The 16120-nt window shown below is 36.2% G+C and overlaps 2 protein-coding genes across 10 annotated transcripts in view; one reads left to right on the top strand and one right to left on the bottom strand.

Annotated features, from left to right (window-relative positions):
* The window catches only part of DLG1 (discs large MAGUK scaffold protein 1), a 434654-nt gene that overhangs the window by 290386 nt on the left and 128148 nt on the right, over positions 1-16120 (bottom strand). The gene's annotated exons all lie outside the window — the stretch shown is intronic.
* The window catches only part of ACAP2 (ArfGAP with coiled-coil, ankyrin repeat and PH domains 2), a 59696-nt gene that overhangs the window by 40256 nt on the left and 3320 nt on the right, over positions 1-16120 (top strand). Inside the window, exons 11-24 of one of the 4 annotated variants that reach the window (XM_079315718.1) lie at positions 1438-1458; positions 4531-4582; positions 5955-6055; positions 7181-7286; positions 7719-7927; positions 8145-8214; positions 9453-9547; positions 10833-11017; positions 11351-11455; positions 11841-11933; positions 13214-13401; positions 13736-13845; positions 14224-14334; positions 14574-14635. In XM_079315718.1, the coding sequence (XP_079171844.1) occupies positions 1438-1458; positions 4531-4582; positions 5955-6055; positions 7181-7286; positions 7719-7927; positions 8145-8214; positions 9453-9547; positions 10833-11017; positions 11351-11455; positions 11841-11933; positions 13214-13401; positions 13736-13845; positions 14224-14334; positions 14574-14635 (1508 nt within the window). The remainder of the gene's footprint in view (positions 1-1437; positions 1459-4530; positions 4583-5954; positions 6056-7180; positions 7287-7718; positions 7928-8144; positions 8215-9452; positions 9548-10832; positions 11018-11350; positions 11456-11840; positions 11934-13213; positions 13402-13735; positions 13846-14223; positions 14335-14573; positions 14636-16120) is intronic. The other 3 variants (XM_079315719.1, XM_079315720.1, XM_079315721.1) reach the window with 3 other exon arrangements.

Below are 16120 nucleotides of genomic sequence, written 5' to 3'. Positions count from 1 at the left end.
AAAATATCAAAGGAGGAAACATTTAGAGATTTTTTTTTTTTAAGAAATTCTGAGCTGAAGTCAAGATAGACAAGATACTTTTATTTTTGTTATAGATTAGCACTTTTCTGCTTTATTATATCCCCATTTTTGGGAAAAGTGGGTGGAAAATCAACCAGCTGAAATAAAACTAGAAGAATTTGCCTAGAAATACTGGAATTTCCTGCTGTTCTGAACTGAGGATGACAGCACTGGTCTTTCTTGCTGACTGCCAAAAGCACTGTTAGTAGTAGTATGTATTTAAAATGGAGACTTCTCTTTTACCCCTAATGGTATGAGTTAGTCTTATGTTGATCTAGATATTTTAAGAACTCCTTCAGGAGTGAATTAAAAGCATCAAAAAACATTGCAATGGCCACTATTAGCAGATACTTGCCAGCATTAAAAACAGAAGAGAAGAGGCAAGGGTATGATAGGTTTTGGTATGGTATGATAAGGGTATGATAGATCTTTTTTTCTGGGTTTGACACAGCAATATTATTCTAGCTGACAAATGAGAGAACTGTGATGCTTCTGTGTGCATGTCTTGGTCAGTGAATTCATGGACCCCATAGTGGTATTATCCTGGGAAAAGTCTGGTTGCTGGGGGAGGAAAAAAAGGCAGTATCATACAGCCCTTTGAAGGGGTGCAAATCTGTGGTGGCAAATGAAAATTTATTTCCAGTCCAAACGAATGTCTTGCTAGCATAATGAAGTTTCTTCCTGAGGCACCTGGCAGCTCGTGTTTCATCATCTCAAGACTTTAATTATTTGGGCTTTTGCATCAAGTTTCCTGTTCTTGGGATGGTTCTGCATGACACTGGCTTTAGAAACAAATAAGTGTTTGAGCAGGCTGCAAAGTAAACCCTGAGCTATTTGCTGTATCACTGTGTTTTGAAAGAGATGCAGCTTTTGTAATCTCTTTTTAATGTGACTAAAAGGACAGTGTGTAATGTACACAAGTATTTCAGATAATGCTGTTTACTGGAAACAATTATATCTTTGTATGGCAAAGACTTAGAGTAACAGGTTTAGTAACATGTTTAGAATGTATGTGTGTCTGTTGGTAAATTATATACCTTATTGTACACCAGTTTTCTTAAGGCATCAGGAACTGGAGTCAGGTGCAATTATTATGGAGCAGTAGATGGAAAGCTGTTTTGGTTCCCAGAAATTCAAATGAAAAAGAAGTCCACATCATGATGAAAGAATAAATGTCTGTAAGGAGAAAAGCATTCGTCAAACTACTAGGGTATTCCAGATAGGTTTTAGATTGGATGCAATAGATGTTTTCCTTTTTAATTCTGCTGTATTTTCAGATCATGCTAATTCTTTTCTTATTTTGCTCATTTTGCATTTTTCATCCCTTTTCCTCCTTTCCCTTATGTTTTAATCCTACCCCATTTTTTCACATGACAGGAAAAAGCCAGATCACATCAGGTACCAACCAGCTTCTTTTATACCTTCCCAATGTTTTCTTGGCACGCAAAAAGCTCTTCATTAACCCTGCATTTAATTTTGATTACTTGCAATGGATGTATAAGTGACTCAGTCTAAGAAAATAACAGAAGGATTCTGCCTGGGATGCCAGTATACCTGCTCAACTCCTTAAAAAAAATTAGGAAGATTGAGCTAAGTTTTTAGCTAAAAAAGGAATTAAAGCCAAGTTTCTGCATTCAAACTTCTAAGTATACAAGATCAATGTCTTGTCTTTTCCCAGCTGAAGTTGATGAGATTTCTTTTACTTATTAACTGCATTGGGAATAGACATGTACTTTTAAATGTTGTGCATTCCTAATTACTCTGTTTTAGTTGTGTGCTGCTAGCAACTAGAGGGGAAAACTGTTTCTGAGAATCAAAAAGCACAATTCATTGTTTTATATAAAATGCAAATTTTTAATTTCAGTATTACTTTCAGTTTTCAGAAACTGTGGGGTTTTTTTCTATAGATTTTGCAGTGTTTCCTATTTAATAAATACAATTTTGAATTGTGTAAGTATAAATGATGGAAAACATTCAGTTTCTAAACAGGAACAACTATATTTAACTACTACAAAGTGAGACAGTGTAAACTACTTCAGTGTTGCCAAGAGTGTTTTCTCCTTCACCATGCTTCTCTCTTGCTTTTGACAGAATGACATTTAAGGAAACTTTGGTAATAATCAATTACTGCACATACAGTGCCTGAAGATTTATTAAATTATTCTTAGAACCTGAGAGATTTGGGTTACCCTGTAGCAGCACATTCAGTAGAGATTGTACCCCAGAAGTTCCTGACTGATGCTGTCTGTCTGCTACAGTGAAGTGTAGAATTTTGTGATGGTATTTGGTTAATGAGGAATAACTCCAAGTTTTTGGCCTGAATAAAACTAATGTGGTACTGACACCTTGGAGGGCAGCCTCACACTTTCATCTTGTTAAGCAAAAATTGAAATGTATTAACTCTACTTCTATAGTGTGATCTACAAATTATCCTACATTCTAAATTGTTGATCTCATTCAGTAAATGTTTATTTTAGAAAAGCACCAAAACCTGCACCCTTTTTGGCTGGACTGAAAAATTTTCTTCAACAGATTTAATTTCTCTACTAGGAAAAAAAAGGGACTGAAGTACCTTCAAAACTTCTAGAGCAGATTTAAAGATTGCACATATTTGTTTACAATTTATGTGTTCACTTATGTGCAACTGATGAGATTAGGGCTTGTTTACTAGAGTAACTCATGGAATATTTAGCTGTAGAACAAATGAAGCATTGCATTAATGAAGTTAATTGCACTTCCTAAGAGTCTTCTTAGGGATTTGCTCCATTGCTTGTTGTCTTGGGGCAAGGCTGCTTTTTTTTTTTTCCCCTTTACCACTGCCTTTATCACTTAGGCACTGCTTTTCATGTTGTTTTGTTTTGTTACATTCAAAGAAAGCATATGGAAAAAGACATTAATTTATTTCCTTTTCAAGTCTGCTTTTTTGTTGAGTTTCCTATATGAATATAGCAATAACCTGCCTTATATTTGGGGAATTCTTACTTCATCTGTAAGTAGATAGTAAAGATGATACCTTTTCAATAGCAGTGACTAAAACTACTGCTGTTAATGAATTGAAAAAGTCAAGGATGACAGAAGATCCTGTTGCTTTTTAAATTAAATATATCTGCACAACATTTGAAAAGATTGTTAAAAGGTAGAATCTCATCTGTCTATGAAACACTAACCTTTCTAACAGATACTAGATTTTCTGTTTTGGATCTAACATTTTTTGTATATATTAATTTTTTTTTAACAGTCTTTGTGCACTTCTTTCCATGAATGGCTTGTGGTGGTTGAATAAATCCGTGGGGCCCTCTTGTTACTAATTGTAGTAAACTGTAGCTTGAAGCTCAACAGCCTGTAGACAATAACAAGATGTGTTGCAACACTGTTTTGTACACTGTTACCATTCAAACTAACTGGCAGTGCAGGGAAAAGTGATGTGTGGTAAAGTGGGGTATTGGAGATATTTGAAGAAGAATGCTGTGGTAAACACAGATTTGCAATATAAGCCTGAACAAAACAAGGTGTAAATTTCACTGAATAGATTTTAAGTTCTCTTCGTTTTTGTTAGTGAAAATGAAACTGTGATATTTGGTTAGCTTTTCTTTTGGCCATCCCAGAAGAGCTAGAGAGGCATGGTTATATCTACTGGTTTTATTTTTTGGGGTTTTTTTTTCATACAGTAGTCTGACAAAACATCATTGTTAGAGATCTGAGGTAATTTGTTACAAAATATGAGTGATTTCTCCATTCTCTGAGATGTTCCCTGTGAACAGTGAGTTTGACAAGGAAGGATACAGTTCAGAGGTGTTTTTAAGCAGTATAATTTATTTTTGATTTTACAGGATGCCTTCATTAAATCTTTTATTCTATACTTTTCTTCAATGCTGAGGCTTAAGTTAGGTTCCTACTTAAAAGATTTTCATTGGTTTATTTTTTTTGTTTTTTAGTTTTTATATATAGTGTTTTTATTTCAGGATCAAAAATTTTAAGACATGGCCAATGTAGATAGATATTAAACCTGCATGGGATAGCAACACCAAAGTCATTTCATTGCCTTAGTAAATTAGTTCTATTCCCAAAAATATTTCAGTATTAGTTTGCATCTGTTTAAATATTTTTGTTATTCAAACTATCTGAATTGTGTTATCAAACAACTACTTAAAATTGTAACTTGCTGCTAAAGTATGGCAGGAAATGTTCTTTGAAATTAAAATGTTTTGTGTGATAGCTTGACTAATGTTGTCATAACATGAATGTGTTTGTTTAGGACTCAAATTATTTGAACCTTGCTTTCTTTTCTGTTTTGTCTCCGCTTTCCCTTTTTTTGTTATTCTCATTAAATATTTCCCACAACTGACTGCAGCATTGCTTTAGTGAATTCTTTTATGCAGTCTCTTTGTAGACTGTATGTTAGCACATCTCAGTCAAATAAACACTGTAAAATCACTTATGTATTCTCTGGATGTCTCTCCATTTGAATAGGCGCTGGTTCTCAATACAAAATAACCAACTTGTGTACCAGAAGAAATTTAAGGTAGGAATTGAAAACTGCCTTGGGATAGTTCAGGGTTTGGGTGATGATTTTCCTGACTGATTGTGGAAACTGCTGATGTGGCATCCCATGTGATCTTCAACGACCTAGTGCTTTTTGCTAAATTAAATTTCTAAATTTTTCCCTTTGTAAAATGAGACTAATAGCTAGACTGACATTCTGAGATTCCTGTGCAGTGATTGTAAGCACATACTTTATTTGCTGTGGGTTTTGTAACCTAGTTAGAGCTTTAAAAGTTGTTGGTCCCAAAAGACTTCTGCTCACTTGCTGGCAGTTAAATATTCCATGCTGCTCTCTGAGCAGTTGTGTTTAACTCTTTGAGGACTTGCTCCCTCCAGTTAGTGGTTCATACACCCAGTTCAGCAGCTGGGGAAAAAAAGCACAAAAGCTTTTGTTACAAAGCAGTTAGGGCTGCTATATTCATGTATTTAGTATTGAAAACACTCAGTAGTTCAGCAGTCAGTATCTGCCTTGTTGCTGGTGGGAAGTGCAGCATTTATATTAAATATTTATTCATCTTAAAGCACATCCAGCTCTGCCCCAAGCCATAGAAGCCTTTTCAGTCAGGTTTTGGGCCCCTGCTCCTTTGTTTGCTGTTCTAGAATCTGCATTTGCACCAAGGAGCTGTAGCTGTTCTTCAGGTTGGGAAAAAATAGAGACTGTATGGAGATGGGGGGAAAAAAAGAGGAAGGAGCTTTTGGGAATTCATTTTTCTTCATTGCAAACAGACTGGGATCAGAGGCTGTTCCTTGTTCCCTAATGCTGTTAAATGGAGGGGCTTCATTTCTGTGGTTGGAAAGGAAACACACAGTTGAGTTTGTGTGAGCATGTTTGGTTGGGCATTTTGTGTTTGTGAATTCTTATTGCTCTTTTTTTAACTGCACCTTTAAAATGCTGATAGCTCAGAATGGAATTCTTATGAATTGAATCAAATTTTCAAAATCACTGCATTCATCTGCTGGGGTTTTTTTAGTTGACACTTAAAATACTGCTGATTTAGGTATAACTTTTCTGATTAATTAATGGCATTTCTTAAAGTATCTTTGTAGTTTGAATATTGTTGTTTAAATTTAAGGTGTTGATTATTCAGTAGATTTGATCGTAGGTAAAAAGAAATTCTCCAAAGTTTGGAAAATTAAATTTTATTGAATATAACTTAAGCATTAAAATTTATCTAAATCTATCCCACTAAGTATCTCCAAATCCACAGAATTCAAATTTTATTTTGGAGGAAAAAATTAGTGTAATCAGGCAAATATAATTCAATTATTAATAATTCAGGATTTAATTATTTTCTTACTGTCAAGTATATTATTTTTTCTCTGTGACTTTTTTGTTAACATTTTTCTCTTAGGATAATCCCACAGTAGTTGTTGAAGACCTGAGGCTCTGCACAGTTAAGCACTGTGAAGACATAGAAAGACGTTTCTGTTTTGAGGTGGTTTCTCCAACAAAGTAAGGAGAAGTGATGGAGTATGTTTATTTAAAAATAAAAATCATTGCATGTAGTTGTTTTAAGATGGAAGATTGATATTTCTCTTGGGATAGATCAAAACAGGAAAAGTATCTGAGAAATTCTGTTCTCTGAAATTTTGGCAGAGATTAAGTGATGCTGTGAGAAGTGTCCCTGGTATTTAGTCTACTTTTGGCATTGAAATAAACATGCATTCTTGTGCATGTTGCATAAATGGCTTGTGGTGCAGAGCTCTGCTGTGGCTTAGTAGTAGCTGATGGTATCAGCTGCTTAGTAATGTAGAAAATAGGTCTCAGTTTCTCCACATTTCTGATTGGTACAATGAGAGAGAAGCACATAAATAAGCTGTTATCTCAGTCATGTTAAATTATACTTCAGAATGCACTAAATTAAACTACCAAATAAAATTATTTTTCAGCTTCAGCAGTGCATTTGGTATCTTGCCACAGCAAGGGCAGGACATGAATTCATCATTAGTGGTTTTGAGATGTGACCATATTTAAGTCTTTGATACAAGGTCGACTTGTTTTTAGGTTTGAAGGTTATCTGCACTGTCTACTCCTCCTTACATTTTTCTTCTGAATAGATTGCTGTCCATCCTGATGTTTGCATTCCCAACTGTAGTTCAATATAACATGTGTTTTGCTCTTGGTTGCCTGTGCTTTTTCAACCCATAATTATTGGAACAGTTTTATACTTCATGACCTATTTCTTTTACTGTTGATGAGAAAAGTAGTTCAGAGAGCTTTAAAATTACTCTCTCTTGATCTCAGTGAATGAAAGTGTATTTTCAATGAGTGATACCTGTGTCTTGTGTCACGGGGATAAAAAACATTTGAGGATATAAAAAAAGAAAAATTTGGAATAAAAAAAGGAATAGGAAGCTAAGCCATTGTCAGTGTTTTTGGAAAAGTCATTTCTTTATCTGTTAGCATTACTCAGCTGCTTTGTGGTCTTAAAATAAATATCTTTATTAGATGATGCCTACTAAACTGTACACTTGTCATAGCAAGAAACTTGTTCCACAGAAACAGACCCCTGAGCAGTGTGTGGTTGGGTGTCAGCTGCTTGGCCACTGTCTCTGAGTGCTTTGTGCTTTGTCACAGGAGCTGCATGCTTCAGGCTGACTCGGAAAAGCTGAGGCAGGCGTGGATTAAGGCTGTTCAGACCAGTATTGCCACAGCATACAGAGAGAAAGGGGATGAATCTGAGGTAAGCTTAGCAATCCACCAAATAACAATCCCCCTGTAGATCCTATAAATTTTAGATATATAAAACCTCTTTTAATGAGAGGGAAGGAAAAAAACAATCCATTGTTTGTCTTCCAGTGGAAATGCAATGAAATTTTGAAGGCTGTGAATTGTATTTAGTCTGTTTTTCACTTCATCAGGTTAATATTACTATGGCCTATGGTTTTTTGAGATTTTTATGTAGTGTGTTTAAAAATCATAGGATATTATTATATTCAGTTTTATATATCTTCTGAAAACCTAAACAATTTTTTTTTAGTTCTGTGACTTTCCTTGGCCTTGCCAGAGGAGACTTTACTTGGATTTTAGTGCACAGTCAGTATCTGTAGGACTTCAATTTCTTTAGTTTAGCATGTGTCTCTTAATTGGTTTGTTTGTGTCTTTTCTCTTTTAGAAACAGGAAAAGAAATCATCCCCTTCTACTGGGAGCTTAGAATCTGGGAGTGAGACAAAAGAGAAGTTGTTGAAAGGAGAGAGTGCCCTGCAGCGAGTGCAGTGTATCCCTGGTAATGCTGCCTGCTGTGACTGTGGCTTGGCAGATCCTCGCTGGGCCAGTATCAACCTGGGAATCACACTGTGCATCGAGTGCTCTGGGATACACAGGTTGGGGAACTCCTCACAACTGCATTTCATTTGTGCATTGGCTTAATTAGGAAGGGTGGTATTTGCCTCTTCAAAGGTATATTGAAAGAACATTAGAGACCCTTGTTTGTAAATAGAATTAAGGTAACTGCTTTATTTGCATAAATTAATGGTAAATCTGTCTGAGGTAAGATATAACATGTAGTTACAAGTTAATGTTTCTTTCCTTGTTGTTTAGGAGCTTGGGAGTCCACTTTTCAAAAGTAAGATCTTTAACGTTGGATTCATGGGAACCTGAACTTCTAAAGGTATGATTTTTTTTGAAACTGGTTTCTATTTGGTACTTTGTTGTTCTAAAGCCTCTGCAGCAGAAAGCTCAATGCAGGAAACATGTTAGTACCCAGTGTATGTCTTGAAGTTTTGAGCAGAAAATGTTTGTAGTAATGTGTTGGTTAACTTGAATTCTTGCTTTCTTATACTCCATAGTAATTTGTGCTACAAATTTGCAATTCAGAACAGTTTACAACGCTTTCAGGTTCCCAAGTGCACACTGAGTAACAAGTTTAATCTGATATATTCAACATATAAAAAGGCAAATCTGTTTACAAACCAATAATGTCTTTCAGTGGGCTGAAAATTTTGGTAGTGATTTATCAGCCTAAAGCATGATCATACTCCATAATTTGAATGTCAGCTCTTAACAGTGAGATGCTTCTGACCTCTCACAGAATACTTATTCTCTTGTGTGCTGTTTGTGACAAATTTCTAGCTTGAACCATGTTATAAAAATCATGTGGCACTGAAATACTGAAATATGAACTCGTGCATGGATGCGTGTGTGTAATTGGGTAATTCCTGCAAAGCATTTGCTTCTAGCTGTGATGTTCTGGCACTTAGGAATTGTTCTCTATTCTGAACAAACAGAAGAAAATGTGCTTTGTGGTTAAATAATTTTTTGTCAATGTGTTCATGCTGATAAAACAATCAAGCAACTCCTCATGCCCACTCCAAAAAAAAATAGTTGTACCCCTTGTACTATTCACATAAATACCAGAACTAAGTATTCTACCTTGTATTAGAAAGAACAAGTGTATTTATTGCAATATTTAAATTCTCCTGTAAGTAGGCTTTTGTCTTTGTTCTTTTGCTATAGTTGTATCAGATTATGGTTTAGCAAAAATGTCCATTGGGTAAGGTGGAAGACAGGTGATTGAATTGCCTCTTGCTGATGGGGTAAGAAAAGCTCCTGGCAAAGATGGTGGAAAAGCACCTTTGTTAATGAGGCCTGCAGGTCATTCTGGTAGTTGTTTTTTCAAGCACTTTAAGTGTGACTATATTTATTTTTTTTATCATCTTACTCAGAATTTGGTCTCTCTCTTCACTGATTGTTTCATTATTATATATAAACCCATGCTTATTTCTGCAAGTGTACTTTTACCAGTGAAAACACTAAGTTGTAAATATAGGCTAAGTGAGGTTAAAACAACTGAATAGATAGATAAAACTTTTTGCAACTATGTTTGAATTTATTTATTTTGCTTTATAGCTTATGTGTGAATTGGGAAATGATGTTATAAATAGAATATATGAAGCGAAGTTGGAAAAAATGGGAGTAAAGAAGCCACAATCTGGAAGTCAAAGGTAGTATTTTACCAGCAGTGCCTGTTGCTTCCTTTAATTGTTGCTTCCTTCAGCCTCCACCTGTAAAAGATACTGCCACTTAACTGTGTTATACTCCTTTAGTGTACTCATTTCCCTGTATCACCAGTATGTCTTGTCTCTCCCTTTTCTCGCTCTCTCTCTTTATTGGTTATTCCTTCTGTTGGCCCATTTCTGCTTCTCCTGTTTGTTCCTTTTGTGATCTCACTCCCTCCTTTTGATGACACCTCTAGAGCATCATTGTGGACATGTGGATTTTGTTTCCTCCCTGCTGGATACCAGCTCAGCCAGCTGTACTTAGTGTGTGTGTGCTCCTGGAAGGAGCCTGTGGCTGTTCCTTTTGTTTACAGTGACTTTTGTTCCCTGATCCTCAGAATGTTCTCATCTTCCAACCTGTTTTGTAAATGAGCTCTGCTGCTTTACAGCAGCCTTCAAATCATTGTACTGCTGTCTTCTGTTTCTCTGATGCTAATCTGTGTTTGAAGGTAGATTGCCAATGTTTTGTGCTGCTGTATGGGATGTCTCTTAAAACTTGCTTTTTCACTACCTTTCCAGTTCTGTGCTGCTTGCTGCCCAGCAGTTTTATAGTGTAGAAAACTGTTTTGTGAAGTGTTGGCAGTTTGGAGACAGTGATGATAATATAAACAAAGTAGGAAATTTGCTAGATATTCCTTCTAGTGGAAACTGCTTTTCAGCAGTTTCAATGCAATAATTACAGCCCCTTTTATCAGTTTGGCACAACTGCTGCTGTGACTTAAGCTGATAACTTCAGGTTACAAGGAAAAATACTCCTGTATGTGATGTAGATCTGATGGCTGTGCCTACCTAGGGCTTGTTATTGTTTTCTTGTGTAATCTTAATGTTCCTATAACAAAGGTTGCAATTTATATTTACATAAGAAACTAAATATATGTTTATTACTTGGTTATTAACATGTAAACATGTATAAAGGTTTAATGCCGGTTACACAGAGTAACTAATGCTTATTTCTTCCACGTATCACTTTCCAAAGTCTCTGTCTGAAAGTAAATACATGTTTGTGAACTTAATTTAATTAATTCCTTTTGAGCCTTATTCAAAATTTAATCAAGAATCCAGAAAGTGACAGTGTGCTTTGCATCTTTCTGAAAATGTACTCTGAGTGTGTCTTATGTGCATTGCCAAGCTACAATTTTGGTACTGACTTTAGTACAAAATAGATGTTCTTTTAATACATGCAAATACTAAAATATTAACTTACTAACTCCAGGGATTTTCTATATGACAGGCAGGAGAAAGAGGCGTACATCAGAGCAAAATATGTGGAAAGAAAGTTTGTAGAGAAGCAAGCTGCATCATTACCTTTGCCTGAGCCTGGAACAAAAGTTTTGCCTCCAAGTCAGGAAGAAAAAAGGCACAGTGGCCCTGAGAAATCTCTTTTGGCAGGGGAACAAGGTGCAGCATCCCCAAAAGGTACTTACACACTTCTCTCCTTAGCTGTATTACCCATCTTCTTTTTAAGGTAACATATTTTTATATTAACTGACTTCTGCCTTGTGCAGAGAATTGGGAATCTGGTTTTAGTGGTTGTAGCCTAGTGTAGAGTGTAGGGGAGAAAAGACTTCCTCAGAGATGTGCATTTTTACATGGGGAAGGATTTGGAATGGGGATGCTTATAATTCAGAATCATATTAACCACCTTCTTTCCTCCTATTTTCACCCTTCTTGATTTTTCCAATAACGTTCTTTCCCGCCCTGTCCCTTCCTTCCTGCCTGCTTTGTGCTTTGCTAACCTGCATGTCCCAGCGGTTGCTGTAAGTAGCGACGAGGCGAGGCGGGAGTCTCTATTCTGTCCTGATGAACTTGACTCACTCTTCTCCTACTTTGATACCTCTTCAAAACTCCGTAGTAGTAAGTACTACAGCTGTAGCGTGTTCAGTATTTGCATTAGTGATCCATTGTGTGGTGTGGCCATCTCCCTGCTTCCATCTATTGTCTCCAGGCTGCGGCGTTGCTTAGTATTTTCATGAAATAATTTAAGCTTTTTTACTTATCCTGAGTTTTTTCATTTCTACTTATCTTTGATATATATTATTATTATCATTGTAAATGTTATGATTACAAAATATGACTTCGTATTCTTCTATGGTTGTATTAACAATACTGAACAAGAACAAGCTGTTTTTTGAAAATTGTGTTCAGGACCAAGTACAAGAGCTTGCTTTATTGTCATGGTATCTGTGAGGAGCAGGTAGCTTCAGCTCTGCATAGTAATTGCAGTTTCTCTCCCAAACAGTCCGAAGCAGTGACAGTGGGATCCAGCCAAGCACTGATGACAGCAGAGAGCACCTTGCCTCTACTATATCAGCCAACAGTTTATATGAGCCAGGTGTGTTAGGCTTTGCACTTTAAGATGAAAATTAACCACTTGGCAGCAAGGAGTTTTTTTTGTAAGAAAAGATTCATGCTTGGTGATATAATACATATCTGCTATCCTCATTGAAATGCCTTTAGCAATGGTAAAATTTGCCTGAATGATCTTTCCTGTGGGCTTGCTACCAAAAATGACACTTAATCCTTCTAAATGAGGTCAAAAAACTATGGGTTTTTTCCAGTTAGATGAGACTGATCCCAAAACATAGATTTTTTTTGCAGATAGAGAAATGCTGCATTTGAGAAAGAAGTGTCTCCACAGAAATGTATGATCCTTTTATAAATAAATAAATCTGCAGAGACATAATTCTTCTTGAGTTACAGATAATAGACATTTATGTGTTATTTATGCATTCTTGCTTAATTTTTCTGTTTCTTATTTATGTGGAATTGACCAAGTCTTTAAACATCATTTCCTCAATTCAGAAGTTCTTTAAGTTGATAAATAAAAGTATTTGCTAATTTTAGCATGCTGTTCTGACAGATACATTGAGTATAGCTTCTCAAAATTTCCAAAAAAATTATTTATAAAGCAGACTTATTCTTCTACATCAAAGCACTGTTTTAAGGTATGTTTTAAATCCAGTAGTTCACAGGTGTAATTGTAGGCAGGCAGCATCTGGCTTGCATCTTTTTTGATTATGTTATTGAACTATTCATGATACTGTAACTCACAAAAGCTTTTGTGTAACAACATCTTTATCTCCCAGACTTCACTCCATATAACCATTATTGAGATGAAGAGAAAGATTATGCTTTGCTCCAAAAGATTATAGCCAAAGAAAGTAATTGGGAAATGACAGTGGTATTTATTAACAAAAATTAGGTCAGAACAGTGTTAGCCTCACACTCAGGTGTTGCAGATAAATATATGTTTGTATGACTGCATCTCTGCAGAAAATTAGTTTTATTCATACCTTGCAGTTTACAGTGAAACACACTCCAAACCTTAAACAATTTCTTAGAAATTACATGGAATATGTAGATTGAAGTATATACACATGTGCCAGTAACGTGGAGAGAATGTTTTCTGTGCAGTAATAGTTCTGTGAAGAGACTGTGCCTGAATGCTGGAGCTAAAGGCATTTGTGAATTGCCCTGGCAGAATGGGGCAACAATACATGGCATTCTGCAAAAGCTGAGCTGCCTATTGCCAGGAAGATGGCAATTTGGTCAGAATTCCGAGAGGTACCTTGTAAAAGCAAGGATTAGGTAAGCTTTTTTTTTTTATTTTAGAAGGAGACAAGCAAGAGTCTCCAGTGTTCTGTGACTCCAAGCAGCCTAGTCCAGGATTGCGGTTGTATCGAGCTGCCTTTGAGAAGAATCTTCCCCACATGGCAGAAGCCTTGGCTCATGGAGCTGAAGTAAACTGGGTCAATGTGGAAGAAAACAAAGCAACACCACTCATTCAGGCAGTGAGAGGGGTATGTGCTGTATACAGCATTAGTGATGGGGGAGGAGAGCAAGGGAAATAATGATATTTTTGTGTCACTTGTTCCTGTGAGCTGCTTGCTTCCCTAATGAATGATAATGTGATGCTAAAGTTATGTTTACAGTGTTCTTTTGGAGTTGTTTCTGAAATATTTTTTCCTGTTAATGCTTAGTTAGGAATTTGATGCCCTGGTAGTGTTTAAAGTTGATATGGAAGCAACTCCCTTTTGTTTCCTTTGCTGGGTTGCTCAGTGGTGAGAAGCAGAAGAGGTTTGGTTTGATTCTGGAGATCTGGTGCTGAGTTGTTTCTTTGTTTTGATTCCGTAGGGTTCATTGGTTACTTGTGAATTTTTGCTGCAGAATGGGGCCAATGTGAACATCCGAGACATGAAAGGAAGGGGGCCCCTGCACCATGCCACAGTTCTAGGACACACTGGGTAACTCACTGCTCCACAATTTGTGCATGGCCATCCTTTACTGTAATTGTTCATGCGAAGCTTCTTCATTTCAGATATCAGATATTCTGATATTTTAATACTAATTCAAATGATACAAGTTTTTCTTAAGCTCTAGTTGTGAGAGAGGAAATAATATTTTGATTTAGCAGTCTCATCCACTAGCAAAACATACATATTTTCTAATGTGGATTAAATAAATGGTTTGCTTACTACTCTGTTAATATGTTTGAGATGAGCTGCACTACTTTGATATATGTGACTTTTGGTGATTTAAGCTAAATACATTGTATCTAGCTTGACTTTATTAGCATTTTTCCTTTATTGTCAAAAATATTCTTCAATGTTTTTTCTAAACAGGCAAGTGTGCTTATTCCTAAAACGAGGAGCAAACCAACATGCCACGGATGAAGATGGGAAAGATCCATTGAGTATAGCAGTGGAAGCTGCAAATGCAGATATTGTAACACTGTAAGTTGTACATTCTGTTTTCTGACTAGGTAATTTTGCTCTTCTGTTTCAAGTTAAAAATACAAGAAATGTCAAAATTCCTTTTCATAAAAACAGGGGGGAACAAAAGAAAAATCAAAATACTCTATTGGTAGATGACCTCTTTGATGTGAGATTCAGGAGAGCATTGTAAGTCTTGCATTGTAGTTTTTTTTGGTGCTTGAAAGATGACATTGTTCCTTTTGTTTTCTGAATGGCAGGTTGCGTTTGGCAAGGATGAATGAAGAAATGCGTGAATCAGAAGGACTCTATGGGCAGCCAGGTCAATACTCTACTAATAACCACACTGAGATGCAGTATAAGAAGTGTATACAGGAATTTATCAGTTTACAATTAGATTCTTAGTGTCTGAGGGAAATTTCAGATTACTTCATACAATAATGTTTTTTTATAAACCAACACGTTCTAAAGCTTCATTGAAATTCAGTGGTGTGACTTTGTCAGAGTACTTAGGGGAGCTAAAAGGAGACTGTTTAAAGAGCATCATTATAGCAGTGTGTTAGTACAGCCATGACCACCCTATTTTGCTGATAGTTGTCCACAGTTTTCTCCTATTGCTGTTCCATTGATATTTGTGTAATGTTAGGATTTACCTGGCATTATGTAGTAGCAGCTTTCTGACTCAGCTTTCTCAGAGACGGTTGAAGAGTTCATCTTATTCCAGGACACCATTCTCCTTCCTGTGGAATGGTCTGCTTTTTCTTTTTTTTAAGAAAAAAATGCTTGCACACCAATGTATAAAGTGTACATCAAATATTGCAAACTGACTCCAGACAGAAATAGGAAATTATTATTTCCTTAAATTTTATTTTTAAATATTTTTATTTGTTAAGATACTAATAAGGAACAAAGCAGTCATTCTTAAGTATGTATTTTTGTATGCATAGTTTCTTTCTGTTTGGTTGCAAAGTAAATAGAAGCTGGCAGATACTTGAGCCAACTCCACCAAAAAAGTAACAAATTGTATTTAATGCATCTGTGCAACTTTATTCTCAGGCACTCAGCCCTAATTTACACCATGTTCTGATGTGATATTTGCTTCCATAGGGAGGTAATTTAATATCATGCAAATATCAATAATAGAGGCGCACTTGATTGTGAAGTTAGACAATTAAAAACACCCTGCTGTTCCTGGCAGAAGTGAAAGGTGAACTGTCACACTGAACCTTGTTTTTCAGGTTGAGTGCTGAGTACTCTCAGTTCACTCCTATAAAGCCCTTGTGTGTTTTGGTTGATGAGGATTGGGCAGGGGGGATGTTACCAGTCTGGAGCAGTAGAATCTAGAGACTGCAGTTGATGCAATCTGACTCAGATGCTTTACAGCTGGTAAGGTGAGATTGACAGTGAAGAGTAGATTTGCCACAACAGGCAGAGCTTGCCCAAAATCAGGGAAGGCTTTCATTAGGGTAACTTGTGAAATTCATGTGACAAGCAGAACACAGAATGTAACACAGAATCCCAGCCAGAAGAACTTACTCTATCTTTGGATAACACAGCTCTGCTCCCTTCATACTTGTTCAAGTCTCTTTTAAAAGGGAGTCAATATTTGAGTGTTTTGAATGTTTGTGTCCCCTGTGGAAGGGTTATGTTAGTGTAAGCACAAAACCTGAGATGTCACACCTTGCTGTGGTTTTAAGGAATGCAGATCTTTTTCACTGCATATACATGTTAAATTATCTGCACTGCCCTTACTTTAGAACTCCAGTGTTCCAAAATTATCATTCTAGAAGAAAATAAGGATTTTCAA

This window comes from Erithacus rubecula (assembly GCF_903797595.1).
Source record: "Erithacus rubecula genome assembly, chromosome: 11".
NCBI classification, from domain to species: Eukaryota; Metazoa; Chordata; class Aves; order Passeriformes; family Muscicapidae; genus Erithacus; species Erithacus rubecula.
The sequence above is the reverse complement of the archived record's forward strand: the minus strand, read 5'-3'. Positions and strand labels throughout refer to the sequence as shown.